General features: G+C 40.7%; 1 protein-coding gene across 1 annotated transcript; it reads left to right on the top strand.

The window, feature by feature from the left end:
• Window positions 1–931: 931 nt before the first annotated feature.
• slc26a6.1 (solute carrier family 26 member 6, tandem duplicate 1) lies at window positions 932–19,859 on the top strand. The gene is made up of 19 exons (XM_080470433.1): window positions 932–1,009; window positions 1,213–1,358; window positions 1,428–1,567; window positions 2,221–2,331; window positions 2,434–2,582; window positions 3,845–4,009; window positions 4,616–4,768; window positions 7,117–7,199; window positions 7,564–7,711; window positions 9,433–9,546; window positions 9,651–9,728; window positions 9,992–10,087; window positions 10,181–10,287; window positions 11,319–11,388; window positions 16,584–16,673; window positions 17,282–17,455; window positions 18,801–18,855; window positions 19,169–19,293; window positions 19,657–19,859. Exons 2-19 carry the CDS (start codon window positions 1,213–1,215, stop codon window positions 19,684–19,686), a joined length of 2,034 nt encoding a protein of 677 aa, XP_080326559.1. The 5' UTR covers window positions 932–1,009; the 3' UTR covers window positions 19,687–19,859.
• The last annotated feature ends 976 nt before the right edge of the window (window positions 19,860–20,835 follow it).

Below are 20,835 nucleotides of genomic sequence, written 5' to 3'. Positions count from 1 at the left end.
AAGGAAGAGAGTATTGCCTCAGCGTCGTCTTCCTCGCCCTCCCCGTCTCCCACCGCTGCGTCCAATCACCGACCTGAGCTTCTCCCGGAGCTTCACCTTCTCCTTCTTCGAGCTTCCGCTGCACCAGTCTCCTCGGTTCCGGGCTGAGCGCGTCAGAAACCTCCTGCTACTTCTGAAACAGATACACTATTGACAACTTAAAGCTGTCTCATGGACAACTGAATTTTACTCCTACAGATCCTGCGGGAGATTATATTTTTCCTAAAAATCTAATATTTTGTTCTTTGTGATGTAGTGAGTCTTTTTAGATGTGTGTGTAAGGTATTTTGTCAATGAAATAATCTCACTTTAATACACGTTGAACATTGTTTGAAATCTGGTTTCCTATTGAAGAAGTTCCCTTTAAATAACTTTTGTCCGTTGTTAATGATTTGGATTTCGTTGTATATCTTGTAACATTTAAAGGACAATAAAAACTATCATAATCATGAGTCACGTGAAAAAAAGTTCTTGCTTTTTCGGCTTTTATTTTTGACACAGTAAAGGAAATGAGCTATTGATAATTTTCTGTCGTTTTTTTAAATTAAATTCTTAATTTATATAATAACAAGTCATTTATTTTCCCAATAAAGAAGCTGGAAAAAAAAAAAAGTGAAAACAAAGTGAAACCGATTAAAATAGATGTCTATCTATTTTTTTTTTTTCTAACTCTCACTTTCCTTTTGCCCACCTCTTTCACTCCCTCCCTCTCTCTCATAAACACACAGCAGTCTCTGAAAGCTGAGCCGGGATAATAGAGGCATTCAGAGTTCCTGAATGGGATAGTGAAGGGGAGGAGAAAGGGGCTGTAAACTGGCTGCAGTGTGCACGGTTCAAGGCTGTTCTCCAACTTCCTCGACTCACGTGTGCGAGCTTGTGCACTGTGTTTGTTGCTCTCATACACGTATGCTCCCCCCGCGGCACATGTGAACTCTTTGTGCTGCCGTGGCTTCTTGCTGATACAGATTAGGTCAGTCCTCCTATCTCGCTGCTGTGTTTTGTTTTGGTTATCTTTGCGGTTATTATGTATCACATTGTCATGTAACTTAACTGACATGTTTTTACACACATAAAGTAAGAGCCAAGGAGACGCATCACACCAAAACCCAGTGAGAAAATGAGAACAAAGTGAAAGTCAGTTGGACTGTCGGTAATCTTTGACAGTGATTTCAGATGGACGACGTTGAGCAAAATGGGTTTCCTCACTACAGACAACGTGACCTCACAGTCCCGCTGGACGAAGTACAGCTCGACTTCCTCGGGCAGAGAGTAGAAAAGAAGTCCCTGTCACTTCTGGAGAGAGTGAAAGCACAATGTTGGTGAGTCAAAGGATAGGTTTTTTGACCCCGCTGCAGTTGAGCACTGAGCGTGTCTGTGTGTTCCCCCAGGTGTTCTGGTCCCAGGGTGAAGAACCTCCTCCTCAACTTTTTTCCCGTCCTGTCATGGTTGCCTCACTACTCTTTCAGACAAAACGCTGTGGGAGATGTTTTTTCAGGAATCAGCGTTGGGATCATGCAGCTACCGCAGGGTGAGAACACAGCAACAAATAACATCCACGTGAAAGTGTTATTAAACAGCAAGCTGCTGCTACAAATGGATCATTTCACATAAAAGCATAACTTTGGATCGCTACCGTGAAAGGTGCTAGCACACTATTGGGAGCAACATGGACTCTGGTGTCTTGCTCAAGAATACTGCAGCACATTGTACTGCCAACATGGCATCAGAAGATGGCCTGCTTTAAAAACAGCTGAGCCTCAGCATGAGATCCATAAAAAGATCTTCAGCAAAACACAAAAAGGGCTGTCCTTCACCATTCAATATCTTTATTGCTCATGGGGACAGAAATCTGTCCAACCCAGACTGTGAATTTTGTGACTTTACCGTCAGTCCAGAGGGGGAAAAAGTATTTTATAAGTTAAAGTGTTGCAACTAGAACTGTCGATGGATGGATGGATGGATGGATGGATGATGGTTTTGGATGGTACATAGGTTAATGTTTGGGGAAATGATCGTTGGTCGATTGGTTGGATGGATAGTGAGATGGTTGTAGACTTTTTTTCGTCATAATAGCAAACATCTGCATGGGTGAAGTTTAAAGGTTCATAGTTATTGGTTTATCATGAGTATACACAATTCATAGTAATGTTGCTTCTTTTCTCTTCTATTTATCTTTTGCAGGAATGGCCAATGCCATGTTGGTAGGGGTTCCTCCAGTTTTTGGTCTGTACACCTCTCTCTATCCCCTCATCATCTACTTCATCTTTGGCACTTCCAGACATCTCTCCATTGGTATATATATATATATATATATAAGTTCAAGAAAATGGCAACAGCAAGTGATGAATCCTGCACCTTGATTCATGAGTGCATGTGTGTGTTCATGTGTGACAGGTACTTTCGCCGTCTTGGCCATCATGATTGGGTCTGTGACAGCTAACGTGGAGTTGCTAGGCAACGGTGATGAGGAGAGTCAGATCGCTGTCGAAGCAGCCAAAGTGAACGTGGCAATACAACTCACCTTCTTGTGTGGCCTCATACAGGTACACACACACACACACACACACACACACACACACACACACACACACACACACACACACACACACACACACACACACACACACACACACAGTATACAAATGCATGGTCACACTCAGTGACAGCAGGTAAACCTGACCTCTGATTATGGAAATGACCCGTATGAAAATTTTATTTTTGAGCAGACAGTAAATTGGGTGTTTGGGCAATAAAAGATAAATGAACAATTATGGCATGCACACGCATAAACACGCACAAACACGCACAAAATTAAGCAAAAAAAAAAAACAAACTCAGAAAGACAAAGCACAAAATAAGAATGTATATTTGGTTATCTAATTATATTGGATTCATAAGTTAATATTTTATTTCTTAAATTGTTCATGATGAAACAACAATTGTCTATTCGGCTTTGTTTTATGGCTGAGAGGTTTATGAAATTTTTTTGATTGAATGCTAGATTGGATGTTTCAAATCCGAAATAAGAGTCTTCAAGGGTTTATATAGTCAGCAACTGCTATGCGTGTGGCTTTCTTCTAAAACGTATTTATTGCATTTGCAATTACATTTGCTGTAGCTTATTTGATATGATATGTCATTTAACTAAATAATTTAACCTCCATTTATTCTTATCTTCATGAATCCTTATGAAAAAATCTAAATCAAAACAATTAATCATGTTTCCACATGTTTCTTTTCCTGCATTTATGCCCTTGAAGCTCTCCGGCACCACTGCAATACAACATTCACTAGAAGCACCACTGGAATTTTTCTTGAGTGCTTTCAGTTGTTTTTTGATATGCAAATACAAACCACTTGTCATTTATTTCACGCCAGTGAGGTCTTTTCCTCAAAAACATCTTATTTATTGAATATGTTGTCGGTTATTAATACAAGAGAAGTCTCTACATGTCAAATGTAAGCAGAATTCTCGGAGGAAATAAAAACACCCACACCGAAGGCCAAACACAGCTGGGAGAGGTTACAGGGGCGGTTTGCGAAAAACAAGTTATGTGGTGAGCGGATTTTTATAAAGACTGAACAAAAAACTGCAGCGATACTTCAATTTTATTGGCTTTCGGGTTGAAACAGCGTATCTTCATAAAGTTGAGATGAAATGTTTGTCAGCTGCCGAGCGTGAGCGGGCAGGCATCCCTCAATATTAACTGCACACCCGATTGAAACAGACGGTAGTGTGTGATGCTGAGATAGTTCAGAAGCTAAAGTTTGGTATTTCTCGTGTGTGTTTGTGTGTGTGTGTCAGCTTGCGTTGTACATGCTGCGGGGAGGCGGAGTGTGTCGGTGGATGTCTGATCCTGTAATCAGAGGCTACACCACAGCAGCGGCTCTGCATGTGATCGCCCTGCAGCTGCCGCTGATGACTGGAATTCCTGCGCAGAGACACACTGGACTGCTGGCTTCTGCTTGGGTCAGTTCACGCGCACGCACTGCGGCACTATCACACTCATATCATCACGCTCATATCAGTGAGCTTCAAGGCTGCTTGAGTGTCTGCGCGGGACTTTGAAGACATTCTGGTCTCTGTGGAGCGGCTGAACGCCGAGCTCCAACAAGTGCAGGACAGGAAGCACATCATCACAGTTTTTCCAAAAATTAGAATGGAAAGTAGCTCAGATCACATCCTGCTATAACATTCATTATAAATACTTTGTTTTTGAGCTTAATTTCCCTGTAAGATTTTTCTTTATCTCGATGCTCCACAAATCAAAGTATATTTTCGCCTTAGACTTGTCTGAGGACTGTCGCCTCTAATCTGTCTGGATTGTGTTGAGAACGAGTCAGAGTGGCTTATCAGCTGTTTGCAGGTGGCGGGCTGCCACCAGGTTTACTGGACCATCATCTGAGCTCTTTCATCTGAAAATCCCACCACCTGGTTTGAGGCCATTAGTCTCAGTCTGGAAAAGATAAAGTTTTCGTTCAATAAGTAATGCCGGAGTCAAGCAGGAGCACAGAAATGTGTTTGGACTAAAGTCATTGAGATCTCTAAAATGATGGTTGTGTGTGTTTTTTTCAGACTTTAAAAGATGTTCTTTGTGGAGTCACCAGCGCTGTGCCGGGAACCCTGTGTGTCTCTTTGGTTTCAATGGTGACACTCATCAGTGGCAAGATACTGAACGAGCGCTTCAAGAACAAGCTTCCTGTTGCCATACCGTGGGAACTTATACTGGTGACTCATACACACAAACACGTTTTCATTTCACATACATTCCTTTTCTTGCCGACTTAGTCCAAATTCAGCCATATTCACCACCCTTGATCCGACCCTTCAGGGTGGTTGTACCTCAGTTGTTGGAATACGTCATCTTCCAAGTCCAGTGTTGGCGGTTCGATCCCCCATTTTATTCTGGACAAGTGTCTTTTCGCAAAACACTGAACCAAGAATTTCTCATGGATGAAGTGTGACAGATCCTTTAATGCATGTTCAGATTGCTCAAGCCATAACTTGTTCTATTTAAGTAAAGTATTCGCAATGATCTTCCAACCATGAAAGACGTTTTCATCAAAATTGTATTGATTTCCCTTGTAGATAAATACATTTGTCTCCCCACGGTGACATGAGTCTTTATCGATCAGTCTGCACTCTGGCTGATGTTACCACGAGTGCAGAAGCTTAAGACCACACAGCATCTCTCGTGGAGTCTACTCATTGACATAATGCACCCTCTAACATCCTAACCTAACCTTCACCATCACTACTTAGTGCCCAAACCTAGCCTGAACCTCATTGTAACCTTAGCCCTGAAAACCCCTTTAATCCTTATGAATATGTACGACTTCATAGGGTCCAGCATTTTGGTGTCCACACAGTAGGTCGGACCCCACAAGCTCTCAAGTTTCAGACCCCTCGAGTGGGGGGTGAAACAAGAACATACACGGTGGCGCTCAGTCCACTCGGCCTACAATGACTGACACTGCTTTCTGATAAACTATTTGTTTAATTTGTTTTGCCTAAATTGTATTTTTTAACTGTGACAAATGACAATTACTTTTGCTTCGGATTGTGTACTGAGTCTTATTCCCTTTGCCTGATGTTGATCATAAATTATTTCTATTGTCCATCAAGAGCATGTTCAGAAGATTTTATCATGCATGACATAGCTAGGTAGATTGTGGAGAAATACATGAACGACGTGAATAACCCAGTGAATCTGAAGCGTGGGTTGTACTGTCAGTCCACTGGGGGTGCTCTGTCTACCTGAAAGCGGAGAACAGAGACACCTATCTAAAGACAATAGAGCTAGAGATTGCTCACCTTCAGGTTCTTATTATTGAACACAAGGTATTTGCTTCAGAGGTGAGTCGGGAGTCAAAGTGAGTGAAGTGATAGGACGGTGAGAGTTTCTATGTGCAGCTCATTCTTCCATCGTCTCTGCTGGATTAGCAGCTCAGGCCGAGCTGAGAGAGTAACTCCTGTTCACAGCCGAGGATTTGGATTTGTGACTGGAGTTCCCTTCATGAGCCAATGGAACACTTGTGATTGGCTGATGAAACACCATTGCAATAAATTCATGATGAAAAAAGAAAAGAAAAAAAACTCCAAGTCTGACCATGGAATTCTTACATGGTTTCTTTTTATGACCTGACCAGTGGTGGCCGGTGAAAACAAACTGAGCTGCCAGCCACGCGTCTTCACACACACACACACACACACACACACACACACACACACACACACACACACACACACACACACACACACACACACACACACACACACACACACACACACACACACACACACACACACACAGTAGACCCATGCCAATAAGATGCTCCCAGATGGACAGATGCCACAGTGATGAACTGATGAATGACTCACAATTATATAATAATCTGTTTTTATCTTCAAATCCACAAATCCCCACGTACGACAAATATCTGCACCTGGCCACTGATTAATCATCATTCTGTCCTCTGAGGGTGCCGGTGAAAACTGAGTTTGAAAGTATTTGTATTCTTATTATCAGTGATTTAATCTGCAATTTGGAATAATTAATGTTCATTACAGCATCATTATCAGATTGTATTAACCCTTTCAATTCTTCTGTTACTTTGCCATTAAATTGGTTTTTAATTGTGATCTGCATAAGTAAACATGTGTTGGTTGAAAAATTTAAAAATGAGATCAAATAAAACTATGCTAAAGAATGATGCAGAATAAAAAGGTGTCATGCAGTAAAATGAAGACGGAAAAACAAAACCCACATAACCGAAGCCCCAACAGCCGTCAGACGCATATTTTCGTTTAACCTTTATCTGCATGTCTTCACGCTGTCACCTGTCCAGATATGCACAATTACAGTACTTTCTGCGAAATTGCTTCACATCACCTCTGTTTGCCACAGATCTGAACGCCGTGTGCCGCGATTATGACGATGTGTGTGTTTGTGTCATGCGTCCCTTTGCTTGTGTAGTAACACGCTGATTTATCTGACATTTAGAGCAACTTGATATTCTTCGCCAAACAGAAGATTATGCAGGGAAAATGTCACATCTACTGTGTTTCTGTGCTAGATCGTCGTGGCCACAGTCCTGTCAGTGCAGATGGATCTGGTTGGACAGCACAGAGTCCAGGTGGTGGGACACATACCCAGTGGGTCAGTAGAACTAGGTTATTCTATCTATCTATCTATCTATCTATCTATCTATCTATCTATCTATCTATCTATCTATCTATCCATCCATCCATCCATCCATCCATCCATCCATCCATCCATCCATCCATCCATCCATCCATCCATCCATCCATCCATCCATCCATCCATCCATCCATCCATCCATCCATCCATCCATCCATCCATCCATCCATCCATCCATCCATGATGAGTGATTCATGTGGTGGCTCATCTGGCTAACACAATTTTGTTATTGCTGTATTACTTTGCATTTCATTTTTTTTCTTTAACAATTAATTCAAATTCATCATTCCTTCCTCACTCTCCTCCTCTCCCTTCTCTGCAGCTTGTCTCCCCCCGTCCTCCCCTCTCTATCTCAGTTTAGAGATCTCTTCATCCCAGCTCTGTCCACAGCTCTGGTGGGCTTCAGTTTCCTCTCAGCGATGGGTTCAATGTTCGCCAACAAGCACGGCTACCGGGTGGACTCCAGTCAGGTACATCAGCGACAGTTTTGTTTGTTCGGAAGTGTTTTACGTAAAGTGTTGGATATACAAAATGAACGTCAATAAAACATGTGAGTAACTAAGTGCACCAAGTGCACAAGCTATAGCATTCAATTGTAAAAGAGTCAGTAATAAACTGTGTTCAGGAATGGCAGGGCAGTTTGACTGATGCAAAGCTGTGAAAAAGTCTGAAAATCATCTCCATAGGTCCTCTGACTCTGATCCAGCTGTTGAAGCTTTCTGTCTGAAGCCTCATTGTAAAATCTGCTACTGAAATCCCTCAGAGTCACTCTGAGTTTTCTCTGTCATAAATAATAAGGGAGACAGAATACACAACATGCAATGGAGCAAAAGTATTGCAGGACCTATTAAATATTCTCTGACTGATCAATAAGGTATGCAGCATAATTACTTCTGAACAGTAGTGTTGTAGTCAAGACCACCGAACCCGAGAACAAGACCACCCTTGAGTACTACAACACTAGTAAATAGATTAATATGATGTGTATTTTAGAAATACATAATGACAAATGTGAAACTCTACATTTGTTCACTTTTTTGTTTCACTTTTTTGAGGAACACATGTGAGCACATTGGTAATAATTCACTAAGGAAGAAACAATGAACTGATTTGCTTATTCAGGGTTTCACACAGCCAATGTTTTAATTCAGAGTGGCCTCAATTCTGGGTGAGATGTGTGATAAAACCAGATGAAGGGATGCTTTCTATGATCAAGGTTTGGGGTGTGGTAAAAATATATAAGGCACATCAGTAAAAAGATTCTTAAATAGAGTATAAAAATATTTAAATATAATTAAAGCACAACGCTTTGCAAACTTTATCAAAACTTCATGTTTAATGAGAATTTTAAAATTGTAAGATCAGAATAATTGTTACAGGCGAAAAATACATACATTCTGGCATTTAATTTACTACTTAGTGTGGGACAAACAGAGTGCTGTGCCTGTTTAGAGGTAATTATGCGAGTTTCAGTCTCATTACGAGAAATGTGACAGCTTATATTCTAAAATACATCTGCAGGTCAAGTAACTTTGATCACTATACAGGGGAGACACTCCTGCAGTAACTATAATTAAGACATACATACATACATACATACATACATACATACATACATACATACATACATACATACATACATACATACATACATACATAGATCTGGGCGATTATACCCCCCACAACAAATCACACCCTCCCTCGAGTGGTCATTGATATTTTGAGCAGAGTAATGGGATAAGACATGAATGTACACTGAGAGGATGTTGAAGGGGTTCGATTGATTAACTGCAACAAATTCAACATGACTTATTATAAGTATTTTATCCTAAATCTAACAATTTAATTCTGATGCGGTAACTATACTGTAAGAGCTCCATGTTGTCTCTGTGTAATAATGAAAATGAAGGTAAGTCCGGTGTTGGTTTTTTCAACTATCAAGTAAACGGCTGCCAAAGGATTAAATGTAGCATTATACATTATTTTGAGGCAGAACATGATATGACACCACTTATATGGAAACCAACATGAACATGAATGTATTGTTTAAGGAACCATGTCTACTTGTACCACGTTCTACAAATATCAATTCATTTGATAGTCGGTCGGTCACGTGTGCTCTGATTGGACACTGAGATGTGCTGGAAGCTCAGCGTACACTTTTAGACTTTGAAGTGTGTCTGTGCTTCAGGACCTTCTGGCTCTGGGTCTGTGTAACACCATCGGAGGGATGTTTCAGTGTTTTGCCGTCAGCTGCTCCTTCTCTCGCAGTATGGTCCAGGAAAGCATCGGCGTCAAATCGCAGGTATCGTAACACTTTTTAAAAGACGACAAACATCTCTTCCTGTGATCTTGTACTCCTATTTACCTCTGATAATCCTTCTATTCTGGTTTAATCTTGTGTTTTAGATGGCAGGCCTGATTTCAGCCCTGATGATACTGACCATCTTGTTGGAGATTGGTCATTTGTTTGAGCAGCTGCCAAAGGTAAAGTGTCTGAGCCAGAACAGATCACAGGCTGTATGTTCGTGGATATAGGTTACATGGCAAGAGGTCACATTATGAGCATCCCACCACACTGTTCATTAGAAAGTATTTACCTTTGAGATTCCCTCCACATTAATGAGTTAGAACTTCACAGTGTAGATGTTAGAAGAAATGCCAAGTCACTCCCTGTGCATTGAGATTGGTCAGGATGACTCATGTGTCTCAGCCGGCGTTCAGTCATGGTTTGTATGTGTGTGTACCAGGCAGTGTTGGCAGTGATCATCGTGGTGAACCTCCAGGGGTTGCTGGCTCAGTTCAAAGATGTGTGCTTGCTCTGGAAGTCAGACAGATTGGACCTGGTAAGCTCCATCTCTCTAATTCAGGCAGGGAACCAGTAATAAACCTTCTGTTTGACTCTGATCTCCAGTTTTTCTCTTCCATCTGTCTTTTAGCTGGTGTGGGTAGCGTCGTTGATTTCCACCATGATCTTTAACCTGGACCTTGGTCTGGCTGTGGCTGTCATCTTCTCTCTGCTCACGCTCATCTACAGGACGCAACAGTCAGTAAATACCACTTTACAGAAACAACCCATTCAAAGTTCTGATGCCATATTTGAATGGTTTCATGATTCTTGCTTTCGTGTGTAGTATATTAAAATCCATTTTGCTTTTTTATTGGCAGATAATCTGTGACCAATGCCAGCATCTGGTTCAAAGACATTTTAATTACTTTTGTTTCTTCCATTAAGACTAAACAAATGCTTTGCCACGCTTGACATGTCAAGCAGTAGTGAAACTGACAGCTACTGCTCAGTATTGAAGTCTGTTGCTGGTGTGTAACAATCTGTATCTGTATCTGATAAAGTTCTCTTGTTACGTGTAATTTATGAGTGAAAGATGCAACAAGTACTACTTACTTATCTACGTATCTTAAATTCCAACAGCCTTCAAACTAAAATATTTTTATTTATTTAAAATATCCATGGACTCTTTGCTCATCATTGTGAATCATTGCATGCTAAACCAGATACTGTTATTACTGGAGCCAATAACATAGAAATGTAATCATAGTTTAAAATCAACAAGCAGCATCTGTTTGGCCCTTGTTTGTTACTGCAATCAAAATAAGTTGCCAAATAAAGTGTTGTTTCGTGAGACTATTCAGTAAAAATAGCAATAATCACCGCAGAGGGGGAGAAAGGAGCAAAATCAAAACCTGTCCTGATTGTGAGGCCCAGTAGAACAAAAAGCTGTGAAACTGTGATCATATGTATGTTTCATCTTAAAACAGATACGTTTTGATAAGAGTGTGACATGTTGCAGCATCTTTTCCTTTTGGAAATCAGTATTTGACTAGAATTCTTATTGAGTCAAGACAAGAGTAAAATTGTTTCTGTTGTTAAATGATTGTTTGCAGGCTTGAAAAGTGTTCTTCACTCAGTAAGATGTTATGTTCCTTTATCAACTCATTCTTTCCTATTTTCTCCGCACATCTTTTAAGTTTTACGTTTCAGTTTTCTCCCCGCGCGGCATGCTCATTAATATTCCTGTCGCTGTCTCTCCCGTCTCTCATCCTGTCTTCATCTCATAGCTCCTCCACCATCGTTTTGGGTCATGTTCCCGGCACAGACTGTTACAGAGACGTGGGGTTCTACCTCGAGGTAAAATCAAATCATGTCACAGCAATTACGTTTTGGAAAAAGTCTTCAAACAGAGTAAGACCTCTGAAACCTTAAAATGAAAATACAACCTAACAATACGCTTTGAATGAGATTGATGTGTGCTGTCTTTAGATTGAAAATGTAGAAAATAGGGATGATATTTGAAATATAAATCTTTTGTGGTGATAGAGGACGCTTTGAATTGAAGTTTTGGAGGCTGACAGTACAAAAGTTTAAGGTGGGCACAACTTCCTTTGGATTACATCACAACTTTATTTCTCGTCTCTCTCCGCTGTATTTTAAGATGATCACTTTTCTCAGATTGCTCAGTGGACCTCCATTCAGGAGAATTGCAAGCATGTAGTTTTTTTTTTGTCAATTTCATATGGGCAGTGTTTTAAATGCAAGAGGTGCCTGTCTGTCATTGTTAGGAAATGAAGCTTCAGACTAACATATTTGGGAAAAGTGGTTTGAAGCTGAGCTGACTGGACTGATCGAGCTGTCAGGTTATTCAAACAAGGCTCTTTTTTTTCCCTCAGCATTACAATTGTGATTTTCTCAGTTCCTTTCTAGAATGACTGTGGCATTTCAGAAGAGAAGCTAAACACTGAACATTTCCGTGTTAAACTGACTTGTATGCGGGAGTTTTGATGAATCAATGCAATTCATGACAAGAGTGTTGTAAATCTTGGACTTTACCTCTCTTTGTTTTATGACGAGACTGAATGCTTGCTGCCTTTATGATTGTTTGGTTATTTTGTTGATTTATGAAAGGTATCATCTTCAGTTTCTGTTAATGTCTTTAAGAAAGGGTGCAACCTGTTTGTGCACATTCAGATCCATCTGATTCAAGACATTGTATTAGTTTCCTAACGTCATTCATCTGACTATTATGACATTACTCAAAAGGTCTGAGTGCCTCAACGTCCTCTCTCTTCATTTGCCTGAAAGCTGAAAGTCCTGGGCCATTATCCTGAGACTCAAACTGAACTCCAGAGTGTTCAAGCAACCCAGTGCTGCTATATGAGATTTTTTATCAGAACTGGGAGATAGTAGAGAGTTGCCCCTGCAACTCTGCCTCGCATGTGAAAAGACCAGCATTCAACTGTCTTTACATGTGAAGTAGAGATTTACAAAATTTAACACAATCCCACGTCAGCTGGATTTCTATTTTAGAGACTTCAATAAGCTTAACTCATGGAGAGACTTTTATACCTGCAGGATTTACATGATGAAGTCTTTTACCCCTGTTGCAAATGAAGCAGGACAGTAATTTCTACATCATATCTGGTTTATTCATAAAACTGGGAAACATTGTAGCTTCACTGGACTTATTTGGGTTATTTCTGTAAACACCACTTCATTATTCGTGATGTTTCTATCTTAATATGAAGTTTTCTGGTGAGTTGGAGCAACTGTAGCTTTAATACAATTCTTGAAAATTGTAGCTCTGATTTAGTCCATCTAGGACATACGGTCATTAATGCAGAAACAACAGTAAAGCAGGAGCAGACAGGAGGATGATGGATCTATTTTTAGTTGCCTGCTTATTGTAAGTTTCTTTCACTCTCCTCTTAAGTGTGTCTGCAGCTGAGACCTACATTTTGTCAACCAAACTGATTCAAAGATATTTATGTTTTCTACAGTCTGAAGGCAGGGTATCATTACAGTGTCTGTAAGGTAAAAAACAAACAATTTTTGGATTGGTGGATTAATGATAATGCATGGGTTTTATATAGTGCTTTTCAGGACACTCAAAGCACTTTGCATTGCATTATTCATTCACTCCATATGTAGCCACAGCTACTCTGGGGTAGACTGATGGAAGTGAGGCTGCCAACCTGCACCATCTGCCCCTCTGACCATCACCAACCACTCACTCTCACACTGCATTCACCCAGGAAGTCTGGGGTTCAGTGTCTTGGCCAAGGACACTTCGGCATATAGACAGGCAGAAATAGGAATTGAACATGCAACTTTCCGATTGGGAGACAACCACTCTACCAACCGAGCCATGCCGCTCCTAATAGATTACTGTGAAGGCATTCTCAAACTTGATCAATGTAGTTTTATACGGAAATCAACTAGTCCTTAGTTTATTGTAGAATTCCATTGTGAAATTCTAATCCAGCAATATCAGGAACAAACAGGAATACAATATAGTAAAATTATCATATTTATTTCAGAAATACTTAAGCTGCATATTGTAATGTCTCTTGAAGTCACTGCTAAAGCTAACTGTGTCCTAGATATATAATCCTGGATGGCAAACAACGTTTTTTTAGTTCAACTAGGATAAGATTAAAATTTTAGCATCTCAAAAGGGTGAAGAGAGAAACACCTGACACAATGACACATCTGAATAAGTCAGATCATTGTCAGGTGGTGGCGAGGTTGATGCGTCTGTAGGGGAAGGGAGGGCCTCGGTTTTTAACATGTAAAGAGCTGCGTTTTACTGTATGAAATGTGCCCTTTAAATAAAAGCTCCGGTTGGTTGATTGGTTGGTTGGTTGGTTGGTTGGTTGAAATCTCAAACAACCAACAACAGAAAACCAAACTATTTTCATTTTCACATTAAGTTCACTTTTTAGAAAGAAGTCCATCCATCCATCCATTTTCTTCCCCTTATCCCGGGCCGGGTCGCGGGGGCAGCAGTCTAAGCAAGGAAGCCCAGACTTCCCTTGCCACAGACACTTCCTCCAGCTCTTCCGGTGGGACCCCAAGGCGTTCCCAGGCCAGCCGAAAGACATAGTCTCTCCAGCGTGTCCTAGGTCTGCCCCGAGGCCTCCTACCGGAGGGACATGCCCGGAACACCTCCCGAGGGAGGCGTCCGGGGGGCATCCGAAACAGATGCCCGAGCCACCTCAGCTGGCTCCTCTCGATGCGGAGGAGCAGCGGCTCTACTCCGAGCTCCTCCCTGGTGACTGAGCTCCTCACCCTATCTCTAAGGGTGCGACCAGCCACCCTACGGAGGAAACTCATTTCAGCCGCTTGTATCCGGGATCTCATTCTTTCGGTCATGACCCAAAGCTCATGACCATAGGTGAGGGTAGGAACGAAGATCGACTGGTAAATCGAGAGCCTCGCCTTTTGGCTTAGCTCCTTCTAGAAGTCACTTCTGGTAATTGTAATAAACAAAGTTGCGCTCAAAAAGCAGAACCAAAGTGCTGCACACTCTCTTGTGTTAAGTGACTTGTTGTAGTTCTGCCTACTTACATGAGATTTGTTATTGCTGTCACACTTCCACCGACTCTCGTGCAGTCCTGCACGTTGCTGCTGTCAGTCCATTTATAGCGATTTTAACTATATATATATATGTATCTTTTAACAAAGGTAATTACAAAGGTAATCCTCCAACAACCTGCAAAGGCCAGAATCCTATTCTCACATTCCTGAGATTACTGTAGTTTTATAATCAGACTGAAAGTAATCCACTTTAGTTTGCTCTTCGTGTTTTCTTTCAGTATTTGTTCTGTTTTCTCCCCTTTTCTTTAAAACATTCATTCATCTTATATACTTCTCACTTTATCAAGCCCTATCTTTAATTTGTCTTTCCTGTCTATGGCTCCATCCTCAACTCTTTCTCCCCTGTTCTCTGCTCCACCGACTCTCAGTTCCCCGATAATGATCAATAGATTTAATCCTCATGTTGTCCTCAGCTTTGTACCAGTTTGTGTTTGGAGTGGAACATTTGTCTCATCACTCTTGTTAACTGCGCCACTGAAGGAAATTCATGTGGAGAAACATCCAAAGACTGAAGTCTGTTTGGCAAACTAAACAAAATGATATTTCACAGTGTGACTTTAATAATTTAATGGCTCATAATCGGGCTGCGGGAAATTTACCCTGCCAAGAGCTGACACTGATTGGCAGAGATGAATCACAGGGACATTACATGACTACTGATTGATCTTGGCTGACTGCGGGCTGCAGACGAGCATATGTAAAATACCATCAGTGTGAAACACGGGCAATAATGAATTCTCCACAGTTTGTCTTGTGTCGGCGCATGAAACACTTTTAGAATGTTCACTGCATGACATGTTCTGCAGCACAAATCAACACAGCAGCAACGTATTATCAGAGTAACAAACTGCAGCATCACTGTCAGACAGACAAAGTGAAGGTTCAAATATGTTAAAATATTCGTGTGTCACCAAGTTTACATGCAGTACATTGACATGTTTAACCTCACAAGACTAAATCTAAAGACTCAGAAAGCTGACACTGAGCAATCTCTTAAATTCTTAAGCAACGGTCAGTCTTTTATTAACTTAATTAAGGACTCTGAACAGTGTGACGGTCATGAAGCCAAAAACCCACTAAAAATAAGTCCCTGAAAACCACCATCTGTCGCACATCAAAACACCAAACTGTCACCAAAGGCAGTCTGCCTGGGCTCAGAGCATCAGTAAATTCCTGTCAACTTCTCGCTCTCACTTCCCTCCACAATCTGTCACATTGGAAGCTGCAGCACAACTTCCCCCACTGTGCATTCCATCAGTGTTTTGATGCCTGAAAGGCAGTAAATTGTATTTATAGTGTTTTTTCTCCAGCGAATGATTTTGTATTTATTCTTTCTTTTTCAATCCAATTATTGTTGCACCTTAGGGCCAGATTATTCGAAGTATATAATAAATTATATAGTTTATATCGGAGCTGAAAGCTAAACATTGTTTTGTCAGAGTTCTCACCCTCTTTGGTTAAGCACTAGTTAAACAACAAACTTTATTCAGGCAAAACAAATGTGGTCGAAGCAGATCTGGCATGTGAGAGTTTCTAACAAAGTCATTATTTAATTATTTATTCTTTTTATTTATTAAGGTGAAATAATTTGAAAAAAAGTCATTTTCTTTCCTGTTGGGTTCAATTTCGGTGTCATAGTTTAACATTTAGTTTTTTTTTTTTATCATTTTAAAAGTAATTCACTTCTGCATTTGAGAAATATTTATGGTTTTAAAAATTGAGATGAAATGATTTTTTGACGAGCTCAGATGTGTTGTCTTCTTGTGTTATTTGGATCTGTCGTACTGTTTAAAGATGTGTAAATGCAGCACAAACATGCTGTTTAAAATACAACACCTCGTTCCCTCCTGTACAGGGTGACTGCTGTGCAAGTCAGACTGTAGAAAAGAAGCATTTGACCCTTTACAAGGTTCAACTCATGTAACGTATATGTGTCTTATCTTTAACAGGCAAAACCAGTTCCAGGAGTAACTGTGCTCTCATGTCCCAGTCCACTTTACTTTGCCAACACTGAACTGGTCTTCACGACAATAAGACAGGTGCTTGAAAACACAAATACACACACACACACACACACATTTTTATCTATCAATTAAATTAACCTCAGCAAGCCGTAGGATATACGCTGCATGCCTGTGTTGGATTGACTCAGTTTTGCTAATACCTAATCTTGTATAAATGCTTCAGATTAAATCATTTACAACACCAGGGCTGTGTGTAGACGTCTCCTTGACTATAACCCACATGTTAGGAGCCATTGGCTGTCAGAGTGGGTCGCCCGAGGAGTAGCTGGACGCCAAGGGTCTTGCTCAGGTCGCAACTGTGGTAACCTGTCAGCAGTAGGATTCGAACCTGCAAACCTCCCATACCAAGTTCACTTCTCAAACCTCGAGCCCACTACTTCCATTAATGCCCGTGTGTGTGTGTGTGTGTGTGTGTGTGTGTGTGTGTGTGTGTGTGTGTGTGTGTGTGTGTGTGTGTGTGTGTGTGTGTGTGTGTGTGTGTGTGTGTGTGTGTGTGTGTGTGTGTGTGTGTACACTTTGATTCCTCTGTTCAAAATAGACAAAGTCTCCCAAAGATCTAAGATTACAATGAACTTCTTTATGGCGGCTGAAAGTAATTGCCCATATTGAACTTTTCCCGTTAGATAGTGAGCTGTGATCAGAAGAATAATCCAGCTGGAGTTCCCGCCGCCTCCTCCACCGTTACCTCTGACCGTTCCTCCTGCTCAAACCCGGTGCAGACTCACCATCACTGCTTGGTTCTGGATCTTGGCTCGGTTGCCTTCATGGACTCTGCAGCTACGACGACACTTTGCAAGGTGAGCATCGAGGAGTGGCTAAATGTAGCCTGTAAATTCAGATACTTGCACACACCTTTCAGGAGATCATGTCTCTGTGGTTCAACGTACCAAAAACCAAAACAAAAGCATCATCATGCCTTTAATTCCATTTACTTTTCTGTCCAACATACCCTGAATATTCTTCTCTCTTGCTTGAGATTGCTTGAGCTGATCTCCTGTTTTTCTCTGTGTAGCAGTTTGGATATTTGCTCATGCTGTGGGACAGGAAGTTCAAGGGACTTTTCAACCAATTTAGTAGCTAAATACGATATAAATTGTGTTAATTTACTAATCAAATTTTGTTTTTTGATACTTTGTCACTGTTAGAAAAAGTTCCTGATACACTATTTAAAACCCACAAAAAATGTTTTTAAACAATGAGACTTTTGCAAGAGCAATATGTAATAATTGTGTTTTATAATGTTGAACAATAAGCAGAATGAGACAAATCTACTGTCCAAAATCAGCCCGTTTCATCTTGCAATACAAGTTGGCGCCACAAGACAGAGTATTGAGTCACTTGAAGAAGCAGCAGGTGGAACGGTGAACATAAAAATGGCTTCAGCTCTTGTTTACAGTGGTGTAGTTTACATGAGAAGTAGGTGCTTACTATTTACCCTCTGAACTATCAGCACAAATAGGCACTCTGGCAAAAGTGCCTCAGTGACTCAACACTGCCACCTAATGGACCACAGACTAACGACCCATTTATTTCCACACTTCGGAGGAAAATTCTAAAGTTTCTTGATTTTTTTCTCTTCTATTTTCAACACATTCATGTAACGTCCCCGTCACCTGTTTGTGATGTAAAAACAAACTCAAATGATCTCCAAGAATACTTGAAGACGTGTTTTGTAGGTTTTACTTTACCTTGTGATCTCTTCCTCGAGAGAGATTGTAATCTCACGAGCTTTCTGGTAAAATGGAGGCAAAACTCAAACAATTCGGACGAAGGGAAAAGAGACACACTCAAAAAATTCTTGTGTTAATCTGATAAAGTAAGTCGATATTTGGTCTTCACGTTTGCTCCTTGATTATATAAAGATTATATAACGAGGCAGAGCTGGACGTCCTGTAGTTACACATGAGATAACACAAACACCTTTCCATGCTGGCTGATTGCTGTTGTGCAACGGTTAGTAGTGATTATGAAATGACTTTATCTCCTCTTCCGTCGCCTCTTTGATCTCACCGATACGAGGAGGAGAAGAACGTTCATTTATCATCCTCGTTGAGTGAACACGTGCCCCCATAAAACTGTTTGAAAGAAATATTTATGACGTACCTTCACATGGGGTGTGTTGTCTTCTCGTGTTTTCACCAGGTTGCGGAAGACTTGGACGTCCAGGGTGTTCATGTGCTTCTGGCAGCGTGCCCAGGTCAGTTTAATCTTTCATACTCGCTCACCTCCCATAGAGGGCCTCCTCTTATATTACTCTCTCACACACATTCACCCACCCAGTCTTTTGCTGGTCATGTTTCCACAGGTCAGTTTCCCACCACCTCTCACACTGCTTGAGGCTTTTTTTTTATTTTCTTCTTACTGTACGTGGAGTTTAAACATCACACACATTCAGCTGTTTTCCGATGAGCCACTGCAGTACCGTTTTATTTCCGGAGCACACTGCCTTAAATGCTTAAACATTTGAGATGTAAAGTTTGCTTCTCACGCTCTCCTCTTTGTGTCAACAGCGAGAGTTTTATCCCAGCTCCAGACTCAGGGTTGTATACCAGACAGCCTGCCCAGCTCGCGCCTCTTCCCTTCAGTGCATCATGCCGTTCAACACTGCATAAATACCCTGCCCAGATCTCTGGAGGTACTTGTTTCCCCTCATGTGCCCTATGTTTTAGAGACAATAAATTAGTATTGTTATTATTCTGCAAATTGCAGATGTTAGATACAAACTACTGCATTCCCCCCTATAAATAAAGTAAGACGTGTTGTCCGGTACTACTTCTGTGTTTCCTCACAGGATGTTTACTGCCCTTCATTGTAGCTACATCAACACACTTCAGACTCTGAATACAATATACTATATGTGTTTTTGGAGTGTTTATGAACATAGATGATGTTTTGGCTGCCTAATTTTTAACCTGCTCTTTAGCTCGCATGTTTTTGAGACCTTGATTACAGTCAGGGATGTAGCATTTATGAAAATGTGTTTTTCTTTCTTTGCCAGGAGGTCAGCTTGGACGCCAGTGAATGTTGACCCTGCAACTGAACTTCCTTTGAATGTAATTTTCCCCACAATTGTTGCACATACAAAACAATCACAGCTTCATCATATTTTAAGAGACATCCTGTAACACCGCTCACACTCTGTATATGCCTGTTCTTCGCATACATTTTTAGACAATAAATCCAATTGTTCTTAGTTTCGACTTTAATTGACTATTCTGTCATACAATTCTTGCGATATGATGAACACAATAATTTTGATAAAGCATTTTGTACACTACAACATGTGTGGCCATACCGACACATCATCATTTCTGAGAGCAGTCTCTGGGTAGTACTTGTGCAAGTTATGGTAAATTATTGAATGATTAAAGATAGTTTTTTTCACAGATTTTTTAAAAAAGCTGTGAAATTTCTTTGGTAATTATTGCAAAGAAATGGGTAAGTAAATCTAGTGGTATCCATTTATGTAGCGGGGGTCTTAATACATTTACAATGCTAGATTATTGTACTGATTTATTTATCAAATTAAGCTGAAGTTACATCAGTTTGTGTTAGGAAGATGTTAACAGTTTAATGAACTATTTTGTCACACACACCAGTCAGACTTGAGTTGACAAAGTTTGCTTAAAGCTGAGAAGGAAAAAAAAAAAATATTAATTTGGAAAAACCAGACAAACAGGTGCGACTATACTTGAGTAAACAGCTGAGAAACATAGAAGAAAGCTGGGGGGAAATGCAGAGCACATCACTCATTAACAGAGAGGGTGTTTGGAGTTTACTGGACACAAGCCAGCATGGAGATGGACGCTGCGGACACAGCGAGGGTGGAACAATGAGATACAACAAGAACGTGAGTAACAACACAGCGGTTATGGAACACAAGTCAGAGGAGGGAAGATCTGAGCATGGTGCCACATTTCAGCCCACAAGAGCTCAATGACACATTTTGAATGAAACGTATTTAAAACATCAAGCATTATTTTTTTGCCCGTGTAGCTAGTTGATGCTAGTGTGTATCCCTTTTAACGAAATAATTGTAGTTGTCATAGGTTTGACTAGATTGGAGGTGACACGGGTCTTAAAATGAATCACGTCACAGGATCATTAACAAAAGCTATTAAATTGCATAAGAGGACCATTGAAGGGATTCAAAGTCCTTAATAAAGTGGATATCCTG

This window comes from Lipophrys pholis (genome assembly GCF_963383615.2).
Source record: "Lipophrys pholis genome assembly, chromosome: 8".
Lineage (NCBI taxonomy): Eukaryota > Metazoa > Chordata > Actinopteri > Blenniiformes > Blenniidae > Lipophrys > Lipophrys pholis.
Note: the sequence above shows the minus strand (reverse complement) of the source record. Positions and strands in the feature narration are given on the sequence as shown.